We start from the raw sequence: 16,171 nt of genomic DNA, 5'->3' as shown, positions 1-16,171 counted from the left end.
CGATGTCGAATTGATGACAATAAAATTACGCTTTCAGATGCAAGAAAATACTTAGATGTGGGTTAAAAATGTTCCATCATTCATGAACATCTAAGGAATGTCAATAACTTAACGGCCACGTACGACGATAGAATGCCATCGTACCCTCAGAACATTTTACAGCCCAGTGGCTTAAAATTATGTCGTTGGAAATATAATATTAACTTAGATGAACCTGATAGACAGATTATGTAGTAAAGTAATATATCTATTCAAATTAAGTAAGCCTGATTCAATATAACTCAAAGAAAAGAGTAAAATCTCTATACAGGAAGATTTTTTTAGTTTTGCACTAATTTTTTTTGGTGGTTCTGTATCGTTAATAGAACACATTTCCATTCATAATTTTGTACCTTTTTTGAAAATATTTCTTTACCTTAAAATAAGCAAATCATGGTCATACTATTCGTAAACAAAGCACGCTATAAGCACGTTAGCTGACTCTGACGTTTTCCTTTTTAAAAAAAGTACCAAGTTCGCATCTTAGACGATATTAAAGCGCGCAGAGGTCAACGGCCGCCGCGCGTGTCATCGGGTGTGAGTGCGTACGTATTTTAACCAACAGCTGAAGATAACGTTTGTAGGGTGACCCTAATCATCTGTTCAAAAGTGGATATCTTTGGTAAACGATAACTTTGGTATTCTTAAGTAAAATAAAAAAAATAAAAAATACGTGTTAATTAAATTTCGTTTCTATACAACATAAAATAAAATGTGCAAAACCAAAAAAATCTTCCTGTATATAAAAATGAATCGCTAAATGTGTTGCTGATCGCAAATCTCGAGAACAGCTAAACGGATTTCGCTAATTCTTTTTTATAATATTTCTTGAAGTACGAGGATGGTTCTAACGGAGAGAAAAATTTAAAAATTTTGAGTCGACTGTTGGGCGGTACGAAGTTCGCCGGGGCAGCTAGTAAATAATATAACTTGAAGATAATTCAATATAACATGTTCGGTTGGTTTTGAATCCACCCGGGATCTTAGTCATGAGCTCAATGGTCACACACTCACAAAAACGAAACATGAAAATATACAGCAGTATTATAGGTATAGTCCGCGCAAATCAAATTGGTATAGGCCAATCTGAACACAAGGTGTAAAATGACTGCGCATTTTCCAAAAACAAATCTTAGTTGGGCTTAGGTATATGTACATTGTACATATCACAATGTTACAACTACAGATTGGACTAACTTTTTTTGGGATCACCACTTACGATATTCTCATAGTATAAAAAATATGAAAATCTATACTGCCCGTACCCCGGAGGAGAAGTTTGTGACTCGGTGTGAAAGCTTGCGTCGAGTCTCCGTCGCGAACGTCCTCAAGTTTAGAGTCAGTTCTTAGTTAAGACTACTACGTATTTTTATCATAAATATCTTCAACTGTACCAGTCCTACCCAGCAACGCATTTTCGTCTTCAGACGGCTCATTTCCAATGGCGGCGGCCTCCAATTGCATCCTAAAACATCATTTATACTTTAGTCAATATTCTTCTTATTTTATACTTGCAGATTATAAATACCGGTTTATGAGTTTGTATCAATGCATAATCACGGTAGGAAATAATAATTGATACCTACTAAAGTTAAAATACAAACTTTATATCGATAAAATTGATTCTTAGGGCGCCTTCAAAGCCACAAACTGCCGCGCGGAGGCAGCACGGCTGCATCGCTGCGGCCACGCTGTTTTGTAAATCCATATAATTTCGATCGATGAACTGATGATTTACAAAGCAGGGCGGCCGCAGCGCTGCAGGCGCGCTGCCTCCGCTCGGCACTTCGTGGCAAATTTGAAAGTGCCCTTAGGTATAAGATAAAAATAGTCATTCCAAAATATAAAATAACCCTTCAATACAATGCCCTCAAAACATCGCTATTCACAGGAGAGTCTATGGCTATTTTAGAAGCTATCCTTTTGATCCCATATCCCATAATATACAACAATCAATAAAACTGACAGATTTCTTAGCCGCAAGGCACACCGGCGAAACCTAACTATACCAATTTTAAGAACCACTCTCAGAATCTGCGTGTTCTTACAGAAACTGATCTCACAAATTCTTGGTATACTTTGTGGATTACATCAGAACCGATTAAAGGTACCTAAATAATTTGCTTTTGTGCAACCTGAAGTTCCTTGATGACAGAACAGAATATAATTGGCTGGATTGCTTCATACATCACCCGATTACTTATTGGACATGCTTGCAATCAGGTAAATTTGGCTAAATTAAGAATAAGGGATCACTTTTAATGCGAAAGCGGTTTAGATTAGATGAAGGGTTATCTCTATCGTATCCTCTTCTCATATCCCTGCAGACTTCTGTATACCTAAAACTTGAAGATATTCCCTCCTATGATCCCATTGAGTCTCTTTGTAATTTTTGTATAATTGAATATTTTATTTATTTTATTTCATTTTATTTAACAGGAAAACTTACAGCTATTAAGACATAATGAATAGGTATAGAAAGTGTATACACCAAAACAAGCTCATAAAGGAAAACCCGAACAACCTCCTAAGTGTTTTATTATTGCAAAAATACCTTAAGACATCCAAAGGTGTACGATTATGTAGTGGGCAAAGACAGGGTATCAAATCGTGGTGCACTTCCTGCACCCACCATTTACACAGACTCAATTTCCATTCGATAGTTTTAACTTTTGCAACGGAACATGTACCAGACTCTCTTAACAAATTGAAGTATGACGGTATTATTTCTTGCCCTACAAACAAGTAATTAGTATACTTAACATGATTTTAAAGGAGGTAGGAAACAAAACCATAGGTGTTAAAGTAGAGCTAAACAAAACTTAAAACTAAAATAACTTCTTAGGAATAGCTATGCTGATCAGATTTTCAACGCATTTTATTTGCCAGCAAGCATATTAAAAGCAGGCACAAAGAATAAGGAAAACAGGTAGGTTCTCTACTACTAGATAAGTATATATAGGTATCATAAGTATCAAGTAGTATCTTCTTTCTGAATTCGATTTAGTATGCATGAAATTAATTCATTTCATGCATATTCAATCAAATTATAAAAATGATTGGTGGATAAGTATCAAGTACTTAGTACCTTCTTTCTGAATTTGATTTAGTATGTATGAAATGAAATTCAATATCGAATATTAAATTGATTTAATATGCATGCATGAAATGAATTAATATTCGATATTGAATTCAATTTAGTATGCATGAAATGAATTCATTTCATGCATATAAAATCAAATTATAAAAATGATTGACCAATTTTATTTGCGAAACCCAATTATTTATATCGTGATTTTTCTTGTACATATATCTGTATTAAATCTGTGTTTATAGTTTCTACTATGAGTGACACCACTGTACAACACATCACTGTTCAACACTTTTTGAGATTTGTCGTCATTTTAATTGTCATGTCAACCTATAGACAAACGATTCATTTATAGACATTCCACTAAATCTGCATGCTCAACTAGCTCCACGAAATTAGTTCTGACTATGTTATTATATGATTTCAAATTACCAGCCGATATCGCATGCATCAATCTAGATTGTTCCGCTTCTTCTTCGTAAACTTCTATCTTATCGGTGTTAAAAATTACATCCAAAGCACTTGCTGTGCCCTTCTCTTCCTTTTTTACAACAGTATCGTCAGTCTGCTTAAAAATATTATCAAACACAATTTAGGCTCTATAGAGTTAGATAGGGTAACTGTAACTACTTGTTTAAAACTTTTTTAAATGTTCCTACCCTGCCACAACCAAAATGCATGAAAAGAATTTATGATAACAATAATACTCGACTCTAGTATCATAAGGTCGGATGTGTACTTCCGACCAAACTCACTTTTTTACATAAAGGTAATGAGCATTTCGGGCTCTTTCTGCCAAGCTGACACCAGTATTTCTATCTCTTTTCGTTGCAAAGATAAATACATGCATAATGTCGTATCTGAACACATTCTAAAAATTTGGAGAACCATAATTATATTTTTTGACTTGCGTATGTATGCACCAAAGCAATGGAGAAAAATTATAGATGTATTTTGAGTTCGACCATTATGCTACGAAATAAGTTTATTTGTAATACTAGCTGGTACTGCAGTTACGCACTTCTGCTTCTAAAATATGTAATAATTTTGTTAGGTAAAATCACAACAGATGTTATGCTTCGAATTTTTTGTATTAATATTTGGACTGTGAATCATTTAAGACTTTTTGCCTTGTAATATAAATAATTTTGCAATAAAATTCATCGAAGTAAGTTGAAATAAAGCTTTTTGTTTGTGACTACGTTAAAGTTGATGTGATTAATAGGTAAGAGATCCATCCTATTTCACCAAAATTTTGGACTAAACTGCGGGAAAAAAGTAAAGAGCCAGAATAAAGCTGAAGACATTTTGAAAATGTAGACTAGAAAATCTTTTAGGACCACGAAAATCACACCATGGAAATCTAAACATATGTTATAATAAAACCCCACTAAGCAAAAAACCGTGCATTTATGGTGTTTTTTATGAATCACAGTTCAAATCATCAGTTCAAAAATTTATTGCCCTAGTTTTTAAGGTAGCCTTAAAAAATTAGAGTACCTAATCAATTTTTTTCTTCTTTACCCGTCTTATAATCGACCGAATTTGATATTAATCGAGAGCAGAAATTATAAGGCACCTACAATATGTGATGATAGTGATTCTAACGAAACATACCTAATTATAGAAAGCTTTAGATTATGTTAATTTAAATATAAATGTAGTATAAATTAATTTATTAATTAAACAACTAATAAAAGTGAAAAAAAATAAAAAAAACTTAACTAAAACACGAAAGAAACAGTTTAAATAAGTATCTGTTAAAAAGAACAGTCGAAACAGAAGCAATGGAATTTTCAAGAAAGCAGAAAGTATTTTTTTTATTACAAAAGTGGCAATGCCGGATTTGACTAACAGTAAATCCTTATACCTGCGTAGTTTCTGCACCTTAAAAACGATTCATGATGCTACCAGCAGTGTTGCTACTTTAATGTGGTCTGAAAACATCAGCTGCAGCGGAAGGAATAAAACAGTATCTTGTCTTATTTCATTAATCTACTAGAGAAGAAACAAAGTATTCTCGAAATTGTTGAAGAATTGACTTTGTGGTCTGATAATTGTGTCGGTCATAATCGGAGCATGATAATCGTTATGGCTTACTTATGATTATTATAAGGATTACCACACTAAAAGATGATAAATCACAAGCATTATGCTAAAATGCAAAATGTACCTACGTGGAGTAAGATGTAATCCATGCACAAATAGAAAAAAAGGGAACAGCTGAAAACAATGCAGATTACTAAACTAAGAGATTGGTCACAGTTTACAAGAACATGCGAAGGAAACAAAACTTTTTGATAAATTTGATTTGGCACTACAACATATTTTTAAAGACCACATCCCTTTACAAAGGGGATAGACCGTTTGTTATATTATCAAAAAAATAAAATAAGAACGGCGGGGATTTTCAGATTTCGGAATATATTACCTGGCTACAACTAAAGCAAGAATGCTGGGTGTTATTATTTTATAAAAACTACTTTAAAGAAGACTTTTTTGTATTTCATTACTATGTTATAGGTACATAAAAACTTAAAATTCTTCCCCGCTTTCGCCTAATATACGACATAATGAGAAACCATTATCCATTGTAAAATACAACCACCTTTTGCAGTAGGTACCTGCTGACCTCCATTCTTACTTTACGTACCTAATCATTATAAGGAAAATCAGGCTATGTTGGCATGTTTTAGATTTCTATATTGATGTAACCGTCATGTATGCAATTCCACAAAAAATGTTTGGCCCACTGTAGGTTTCTAATTACTTTTTAATTTTTTTTCCAAATTTTGGCCGTTGTTTTTAATGAATGGGCTTTATTTGTAAATTTGTAAATGTTATTTTCATTCATTCAGAAGTCACAAGGTTTACACGGATGCAATGGTCAGACTATCGGGCGAATGCAATTATTATGTTTCAGATCTAACTAATCAGTTTCAGAAAAATCAGATAGGTACATTGTTGCTATCTCACAAAACTCCTAAATGATTTTTGTGAGATAACTACTGTGATCTTTTGTCCGAATATTACTTATGTATAATCAGTTAAGACGTATTATGAAATATTAAGTAATAGATCCGACTTTTATTTCAAATTTGTAATAGTAAAAATTGCAGCCATAAAGTCGGTTTACAACTTATGCACACAATTTTTTAGCACAGTTACGAATATTACCAGCATAAAGTCGCATATCGTCCATTTTGAAGAAATTGTGAGTTTATATTTTATTTATTAATGATAAAGTATTTCTAGTAATGGTTAATTAATGATAGGTACAGTTAAGTGTTAAATATTACAAAAACAACCGAAATTGTATCTCTAGTAGTTAAGAAATTATGACCCGATTTCCCTAGCATTTTTGTTTTGGCTCTCCTGAAAAGTAGCAAAAATCCACATCCGACCTTATGATACTAGAGTCGAGAATATTAAGAGTCAGAGTTTTAGCGTTTAAACTAAGCCTAACTAACTTACTAAGTTTAACTAAGTTAAAGTTTAAGCCGGGACAGATAGTATTTATAATAGTATTTATAAGAGTCAGAGTTATATAAATTAAGAGTTCGGAACCAAAAACTCGTACATGGATTTTTGGTCATTACTTCCTCCATTTCAAAAATTAAGTAGGTATTATTGACGGTGTATATTAGGGTATTTTTATGCGCACGATCCATCATTTTCATTCTCATAATTGGCTCGTGTCTTATAATTATTATGCGAGAAGTGTTAATTATTATTTATCAGACATTTTAAAAACTCGCCTTAGATGGTATGGTCTTATAGGACAGAAACAGATTTCTTATAATCACTACCGGTTGCTATAGCTTAGGTACAGCAATCAAAAAGAAGCTCCTGCTAGCCATGGTGAGTGCAGATTCAAATCTGCACTCACCATGGCTAGCAGGAGTATCCGTAGACACAAACATTTTGATGCTTGAAGGCCAGGTTGTGGTAAAATTATATATTAATAACTCTAAGTTATAAAATCGCTAAAAGTTATATACATATATGGTCGCTAACTACGGGCCTCATATAGAAATAGCTTAGAGTCACTCAGCGGGCGATGGAGAGAGCTATTGCTCGGAGTTTCTCTACGTGATCAAATTAAAAATGGGGAGATCCGTAGGAGAACTAGAGTAACCGACATATCTCAACGGGTTGCGAAGGTGAAGTGGCAATGGGCAGTACAAAAACTATGTGTCCTGCCCATTGCCATTGGAAAACCGATACCTAGACGTCGGGGTCTAAAGGTGCTCGAGTGGTGACCTCGCACCGGAAGCTGCAGTGTTGTAAGACCCCATCACTAGGTGGACAGACGAGTCGCAGGGAGCCGCTAGATTCAGGTGGCGCAATACCGTCGCGTGTGGAAGTCCCTGCAGAGACCTATCTCCAGCAGTGGACGTCTATCAGTTGATGATGATGAAGTTATAAAGTACGCCGACGCACATATTGCACATTTAAGCCCATAAAGCATTGAAACGCCTCGATAAGATGCTGCGTGCCCAAGTCCGGCCGTTCTCTGCGCAAATGAAGTTCGCCCAGGAGATGTAGCGCTCGACCGAGTTGTCTTCGAAGCCCGTGCTCCATTGCCAAAGCTCCCATTTCAGTAAGCAGTTTTGCTGCAGTTTCGTGGTCACCCAACCTAAAAACCATGTAAAGATAACTCATGTGATTCTGTACGCGTATATTCAACCTGTTATATATAATGTTACAGAGACAACTTGCATCCCGGACACAATTAATATAGTCTATACTTTTTATCCTGGCAAATTAATGTCTAAAATAGAGGTATACCTACAAATTCACGCGCACTAAGTCGCGGACATCATCTAGTTTAATTTATATCTTTTTGCCATATAAATAATATTATATTATCACATCAAATATGAACACTTACCTCTGCATCACTGCAGCTAGATGCATTCTTGAATCGCATAAGCCCACTATATTATTGTCAGCTTCGTAAATTTTGAACGCTCGAAGAAACGTTTTATGGGCGTTATTCAAATTGTTCATTAGCAATTGACTGATACCGATTTCTAGGATCGCTTCAGCCGTTTTAGGTATATCACTGGCTGTAAAATAACAAGAACCTTATGACCTCTGCAAAGCGGTGATAGCCAGCTGGTTAAGGTATCGGCCTCCTAGTCGGGAGGTCCGGGGTTCGATCCCGAGCACGCAGTCCTAACTTTTCGAAATTAGGTATGTGCGTTTTAAGCAATTAACTATCACTTGCTTTAACGATGAAGGAAAACATTGTGAGGAAACCGGCATGTCTGAGAGTTCTTCAAAATGTTCTCAAAGGTGTGTGAAATCTGCCAATCCGCACTTTGCCAGCATGGTAGCTTCTCAATCTGAGAAGCTACCATGTACTCGCGTCAGTAGTGAGCTGGCGATGGGTTAGCCGATGATGATGATGATCATCTCCGCAAATGACGCTGGACGACTCGCAGTAATGTTACAATTCATTTTCACCTTGATCAACAGATTAACACGCAAGTACTTTAAATACGCATATTTATTGTTAGGTACATGTAAATAATGACATTTCAATACCAACTACTAGTAGGAATCATAACAATTAACCTACTAGAACACATTCTAGGAAAAAGGAAAACTGAATGACCGCGACGTGCGATTTGATCACGAAGAGGTCAATGGTAAACATAGGTACCTTTAACTACCTATCAATTAATAGCAATGGAAACATTATTGCAGTAAGGAAGTTTTCAATACGGTTTTGTATTAGATATATTAGTCGCTAATATAATTATCTACCTAAAATATACTTAATTTCTTAACCGACCAACGGATAGAATACCTCTAAAGATAGGAAATTTTCAAGCCAATTTCAAACATCCAAACAGTTTATTTTAGGTCTGAAATTGAAGTAGGTATATCATTGACGAAGAAGAATTAAAAAAAAAAAATTATTAAAATAGATATTAAAAAATGGGATGGAGATTGTGTGGGAATTATTTCGTTATTAATTAGGATAGGTAAAAATATAGCTAGCTACCTAAACTAAGTCGAATAAAATAGTAATTGTCAGTGTCACGATCGCGGTAGAATGGCAGCTACAATGTTACGATCGCAATCACCTTTGATTAGGTGACGCTCGTTCACTATTGGCTACAATGCATTATTGCAACAAGAATAGCGCAATGAGCCAGTCACAACAGTTGAGATTGTAATAATGAATGATGCAGGTTTTACGAAATCGACCTAATGTTCGCTTGTAGAAAATGTCGGGGGTTTGAACTGTGATCTTACCGTCTTTAGCTCTCCGCTCTGCTAATCTGGAGAGTCTCTCTGATTTTGCAGGATCTTCGTTCCTAGCCAATCGAGCCTTACTGAGTAGCACCCGGTGGAGTTGAATGGCGGTCGCAGAGAACACCGTGTCAGGTGGTACCTCGTCGTACTCGTTCTCAGGTTCGTAGAGCGGCCAATTCTGCAATCATAAATCTTAAATCTTAAATCTTCTAAATATATAAAAGGATTGACTGACTGACTGACTGACCTATCAACGCACGGCTCAAACTACTGGACGAATCGGGCTGAAATTTGACATGCCCATTTTGAATTCAACCCCTAAGGGGGTGAAATATTGGTTTGAAATTTGTGTAGTCCACGCGGACGAAGTCGCGAGCATAAGCTAGTTATTTAAAAAAGTGTGAGTCAGACTTGCGCATCAAGGGTTCCGTACCTACTACAGTCGTATTTTTCGACATTTTGTTTTGCACGATAAATCAAAAATGATGATGCCTAAAAATAAGTAAAAATCTGTTTTAGACTCAACAGGTAAAGCCCTTTCATATGATACCCCATTTGGTATATTAATTTTACTTTATTGACCTTACTAAAGTTGAAAATACTAATTATTTGTTCACGAACATATTTTAATTTTTTTTTTGTGATGTAACCACAAATTCACGATTTTCAGATTTCCCCCCTTATCTGTGCAATTAGTAGGTACTACTTACCTGCCTAATGTCATGATTCTAGGTCAACGGGAAGTACCCTTAGATAGATTTTCTTGACAGACAAGACGGTCAGACGGACAGACACACAGACAACAAAGTAATCCTATAAAGGTTCGGTTTTTATTTTGAGGTACGGAACCCTAATCTCCGAAACTAATGATCCAATTCTGATTCAAGGATAGAAAGCTATGAATTATATCACGCGGAAGATGTCGTTGGCAAAAGCTAGTAAGAAAATGAAATCCTACCTACATACAAACAATTTGTAGCTTCAAAAATTTCGTCGAGTCAGTAAATTACACAATTACACAATCTCCTGCTGCAAGATTTAGACATTGATAAAAATATATTTCCAACCTTTCCAATAGCGCTGTCCCTGACTTCAGTTAGAATAACAAACGGCTCTTCAGGATCTGCGTCTGGAACTAATTTATACCACAGCATTTAATACACCAGGTCCCAGTACCCAGTGTCGAGGATAGATTTTGTATGAAATATTTTAACACTGTGCACTGCGGGCCTCATGCGTATGTCACACTACATGCCGATTAAGTAATTTATAAATAGCTCTCTTCCCAATCTTTTCATTTTTATCAGCTTCCAGAAGTTTTAAAATGTTGAAGTAGGTAAGTCATGCGCTAAAAGCTAGTTGGCAGGTAATCAAAAATAAATAGATGAGCACCGAAAAATAAAGCTACAGTCATAATGTCCCATGGAATAATAAAAAGATTCAGACATCAATTATTCAATATTCTTATTAAATAATATTATATGTATACTAATTATTTTATTATCAATCATATATTTTAAACACTATGATAACATAAAGTAAGAAGATTAATAATTATAAGTTAGTTATATTACAATTAATGCGAAAGTGTCTGTCTGTGTGAAGCTTTTCACGGCCCATCCGTTTTACCGATTTTGACGAAATTTGGTACAGGGATGCTATTGCTATAAATATTATTATTTTTGCCTCGACAATTTTTTGTCTAGGAAAATCAAAGAAAGGAATTACTGAAAACCTAAATCCACGTACGCGAAGTCGAGGGCATCATCTATTTGGTATAAGAGATCTGGAATTTTCAGGAATAAAAAGTATCCTAAGTATCCTACTTAGGATACTTTTTATTCCTGAAAATCAAAAGTTGCCACGTGATTTTTTAAAAACCTAAATTCACGCGAACGAAGTCGCGGGCATTAACTAGCAGTTTAAATTTTTTAAACGTATTGAATGGTGGTCCTTTATCTCGCCAAAGAACAGAGTATGACTATCTAATTGTCTAATAAAATAAAAAACATAAACCAAAATAAAAATAATAATTAAATAAAAGCTTAGAAAATTATGATTAAACCAAATGCGAAAATTTTGCCCGATTTAACCCTCAATCAAAAGTCCTTAACTATTAAATACTAGGTACTAATGTTCCGAGACGGATTAACTCACATTTATCGAGCAAGAACCTTGCGTAGTAATATTTACAACATCCTTTCTGTCGCCCTCCATCAATCAAATATTGGCTCGATACGGCTAACGCTGCCAGAAAGAATTTCTCGGCCAGCCACAAAAGGCCTTTTCCTTTCTCAGCATAAGATAATGCCAAACCTAATAGCTCTAAACTCTCCTTTTTTGTATTTCCTAAAAACATAATTAAATGAATTTTATAATTATTGAATCTTTACCACTAAAACCGCACGGGTATTTGTCTTCGTCTCATCAATTTCAACCTAAATATTATGTTGGTCCAGCTTAATCCCTAAAAATTTGATAGGAAATAGTTTTTATCTTTTTTAGGGTTCCGTACCTCAAAAGGAAAAACGGAACCCTTATAGGATCACTTTGTTGTCTGTCTGTCTGTCAAGAAACCTACAGGGTACTTCCTGTTGACCTAGAATCATGAAATTTGGCAGGTATTAGGTAGGTTAGGCTTTATAGCTGATATTCGGGACAAAATCTGAAAACCGTGAATTTGTGGTTACATCACACAAAAAAAATTAAATTGTGGTCATGAACTAATAATTAGTATTTTCAATTTCCGAAGTAAGATAACTATATTAAGTGGGGTTTCATACGAAAGGTCTTCACTTGTGCATTCTAAAACAGATTTTTTTTTAATTTTTATACTATAATATGATAGTTTTTGATTAATCGTGCAAAATGTCAAAAAATACAACTGTAGTACGGAACCCTCGTTGCGCGAGCCTGACTCGCGCTTTGCCGGTTTTTTTTTAATAGAGATAGCGAGCAAACGAGCAGGCGGGTCACCTGATGATAAGTGATTACCGCCGCCCATGAACATTTGCAGCACCAGAGGAACCGCCGTCGATGCAAAGTAGAAGAGTAGGTTTTCAAAAACTGTATTTCTTTTATTATTTTCTGATAAAATATAATGAGACATAACATTCTTTTGAACAAACAGCTACCTATTATCATTTTATTAATTCAATTATGCCGAAAATTATTTCCTATCAATAAGGAAGTTCTGTTATGTGCGAAAAGAATAATGACTTATACTGAGTTTTATTTTTTCATTCAAATTGATCTCAATAAGGTCGTTATAAATATAACGTAAACATTTCCATCGTCAGTTTTTGCATTCACCTAAAATTATCATAATTATAAACTTACATTTTATAGGTACTTATCTAGTTTGAATGAATAAAATATTTTTTTTGGTGATTATAGTACTTAGGTACTACCATATATCTACTTATATTCGTAGATCCAAAGAACGATAAACGAACTATAGCAGAAATTATTTTAAACAAAAAATCTTGGTCAGATATTTATGTACGTATGTATAACTTTAATGTTATCTTTCGTTGTAGTAAATAAATCTATTTTTGACCTAATCAAATTTTTAAGTTGGGTACCTATTTCCTTATCCAATATCTCTGTACCGCAAAATCCACTTTATATCTAAAGCTCTTCAGGATTTTACAACATTTATTGCTAAAGTAAAATAGCAAGTTGTCTGCTAGATAAGCGCATGTCTACCCAACTCGTGCTTTTCAAATCCAGTGTCAAGAATGTACTTGGGCAATGATAATACTTAATAGTTAGAAAGATAATAATGAAATACCTAACATATTTCAAAATAATTATTTTAACAGTTAAATAATAATAATATTAATTAGATGCGGAACCCTAAAAAGCTTGCCTTTATCACGTTGTTTTTCAGCTCTAATTAATCCTGCGCTAATGTCTTCCAAATAATCTTCCTTTTTTCTCAAATCAACAACAATTCCTATGTCATCTTCGGCCAAAAGTTGTAAATTGTCATAGATAAGGTCTTGCAGATAATTCGAAGACTCCGAATAACCGGATTCTGTCAGTTCCAATATGAGGCATTCGTATAGTGGAAGTTTCCGTCTGGAAACAAACCAAATGACCTCGCCAATTAATTTATTCCATACTACCCGTTAAAGCGGCCATACACGGAGAGTTTGAGCAGTTAATCAATGGACCGCTCGAGTAGTGGTTGTCAGACAACTGCACGATAATACTCAAAATATCTTTGGTAATATAGGACTGCTCGGAGCGGTAGCAACTGCTCGGAGGTCCTAGCTCGCTAACAAAACGGTGTAGTTTGGTACGCTTCTGACCAAATCTTTTTTCATGTACTGACACTTTTGACCCACTGAATACAAAGGCACGTGAACTAATTGTCAAGCAAAATGCTCTAAAACTACCAATGACGTATACACATATAAGTCAAGAAAAACTACTTACTCCCAAAGTTTATAATTTCGAACAAAACGGTATAATTACGACAAATCATAAGCTTTGATTCAGTTTTTTGTTGCTCTACTGTATTTATTTGATGTATTTTATTCGCCAGCTCCTTAATGTATTTACTATGCGTAAAAATGTCACTTAGTCTGGACGAAAAAGGGACGGAAAAGTTTTTTGCTAACTCGAAAACTTACATTAAGCCTTAAAGGCATTAAGGAATAGTGCACCATGCATATACCATGCAGGATATTATACACCGCCCGCCCCGCCCTCGCACTACTAAAGAAGCGGAAAAACAAAGCCATCACATAACGCCACACAAATCTTCAAAGGAGGGCGGTTAAGCAGTTTTGAGTCATAACTGCTTGAAACTTTACCCGTGTATAGCCGTTCTTACATGATTCAAGAAATTAAAAATCGGAAAACAAACGTGTAATCAATTTACTAAGTGCTTACGTAACATTGCTACGTAGTAAATTGCAAACTACGTAGGAAACTGCCACCTGCGACCTTCGAGGATTTAGTTTTTTATAAATCCCGTGGGATCTGTTTGATATCTCGAGATAAAAAGTAGCCTATGTCACTCACTGTTTTTTTTTAACTGGGACAGTATGGGGAAATCCAAAACCATAAAAGATAATAATATAGAGACACTGTCTTAGGAACCTTTAAGTTTTTTTTTGTGGAAACAGTTTTGGCATAGTTAATTTTTGGTCAAGCGTGAGTTGTCTATAAATATCAATGTAATTGACTGATTTTTTTAATGCTGATCGACTCAATATCATGTAAGGATCATTTCATTGTACTGAATGAATAAAATCGGAACAGCAGAAATTTAAGTAGGTACCTACCTACTTAAATGATTTTTCATACAATTTGTAAGTAACTAAAATTATTGGTTCAAACAATGTTCAATATGACATCTCAATTTGCCATATTGTTCTCACAAAAAAGACCTAAAGGTTCCTAAAACAGTTTCCCCGTATCTTCTATGGGCTTGGATTTCCCCATACTGTCCCTGTTAAAAAAACCACTGTACCTACCTATATTCATGCAAAGAAACACGTTGATCCGTTGCTTCGTTGCGGCGTGATTGAAGGACAAACCCACTTTACTCATTTATAATGTTATAGTTATAGTAATGAAGTACCTAAGTATAATAATGTTATGATTTCATTGATTTGAATGATGATTTTTGTTATTTTTTTACCTTCTGATTCCTTTAGCGTCTAATGTATTGAGACCAAACAAAGCTATATTTCTAAGATTCTCTAAGCTGTTCTTAGTCATGCAAGCCATAAGCTTCGGTAGTTGCCGTCGTTTTGGAAAAGCTCTTGACGACATTATTGTTATTTGTTTTAGATAAAATACAGCATTAAATTAATTTTAAAAGTAATAATACCATGGTATTATATTATTACGTTATATCCAAGAAATAATAGTCCGTACAAAATTATTCCTCACGCGCCATTTTAACTCGATGGGTCAACTGTCATGTCAACAGTACGGGTTCACCCACCTTTGAAATAAGGACCAAAATTGTACTTTTGACATGAAATTTGACACATAAAGTTAAAATGGCGCGTGAGGAGTTAAATTTTACGCACATTTTACGCGTTTGTGATTTGTTTGTGACATTTGTAATTATGACAGTCATGTTATAGCATAGAGATTCATCCAAGTGTTAAGAGTCAGAGATGAATGGACCATAGATTAAGGAACCGAATTTTTTAAAGGTTTAATAAACTGCTAAATAAGGCAGTGGTCCGACCGCCGCGAGAAAACTACCGGCGATTTTCTCTCTCAAGAAACGCACAATAAAATATGTACCCTACATTCCGTGTAAACGAAAAAGATGCATATTATATCAAAAGTTGCTCTCTAACAGTTCACACTGCCGGCTACGACTCGCTTTACTAGTTTTGTCGCTGAGCGACAAGCATTCGAAAATAAACTCGCTCAGCGATATTCGTTCAGCGATGCTCGCTCACTTGAACACGTGTAACGCGTGCGCAGGTTTGCACAGGACTGAGCGACCGCGGGCGAATGGCGCGAGTAATCGCTCGTCGCACCTGCACACTCGCTTATAGCCTGGCGACAAAACTATCGAAACTACACACTCACTTCCCACTGATCGCCAACTCGTTTATAGTTTCTAGTTCTACTCGTTTCTCGTCCATCGTCGGCGGTCGGACCACTGCCTAAGGTAAGCTACGTATCACATTTTGATTAACTGGTCACCCTGGTCACTTATGTACAAGACTAGCTAACCCGGATAGCTTAACTTATGTGTAATTTCGCAAAATTATATCTTATTACAAGTCT

At 35.1% G+C, this 16,171-nt stretch overlaps 1 protein-coding gene across 1 annotated transcript; it reads right to left on the bottom strand.

The window, feature by feature from the left end:
* Positions 1 to 35: 35 nt before the first annotated feature.
* Positions 36 to 15,190, bottom strand: LOC117982919 (uncharacterized). The gene is made up of 10 exons (XM_034969364.2): positions 15,057 to 15,190; positions 13,272 to 13,483; positions 11,558 to 11,749; positions 10,468 to 10,535; positions 9,401 to 9,578; positions 8,025 to 8,202; positions 7,574 to 7,769; positions 3,563 to 3,698; positions 2,594 to 2,774; positions 36 to 1,504 (listed from the first exon to the last, which is right to left on the bottom strand). Exons 1-10 carry the CDS (start codon positions 15,188 to 15,190, stop codon positions 1,399 to 1,401), a joined length of 1,581 nt encoding a protein of 526 aa, XP_034825255.1. The 3' UTR covers positions 36 to 1,398.
* Between the last annotated feature and the right edge of the window lie 981 nt (positions 15,191 to 16,171).

This window comes from Maniola hyperantus, chromosome 6 (genome assembly GCF_902806685.2).
Source record: "Maniola hyperantus chromosome 6, iAphHyp1.2, whole genome shotgun sequence".
NCBI lineage: Eukaryota > Metazoa > Arthropoda > Insecta > Lepidoptera > Nymphalidae > Maniola > Maniola hyperantus.
Note: the sequence above shows the minus strand (reverse complement) of the source record. Positions and strands in the feature narration are given on the sequence as shown.

Coding starts and splice junctions, on each gene's coding strand:
- LOC117982919 (XM_034969364.2), bottom strand. CDS start 15,190: ATGTCGTCAAGAGCTTTTCCAAAACGACGGCAACTACCGAAGCTTATG. Junction 9,579..10,467: donor GGGACAGCGCTATTGGAAAG/GTTGGAAATATA, acceptor TTATGATTGCAG/AATTGGCCGCTCTACGAACC. Junction 8,203..9,400: donor AGAGCGGAGAGCTAAAGACG/GTAAGATCACAG, acceptor GTTATTTTACAG/CCAGTGATATACCTAAAACG.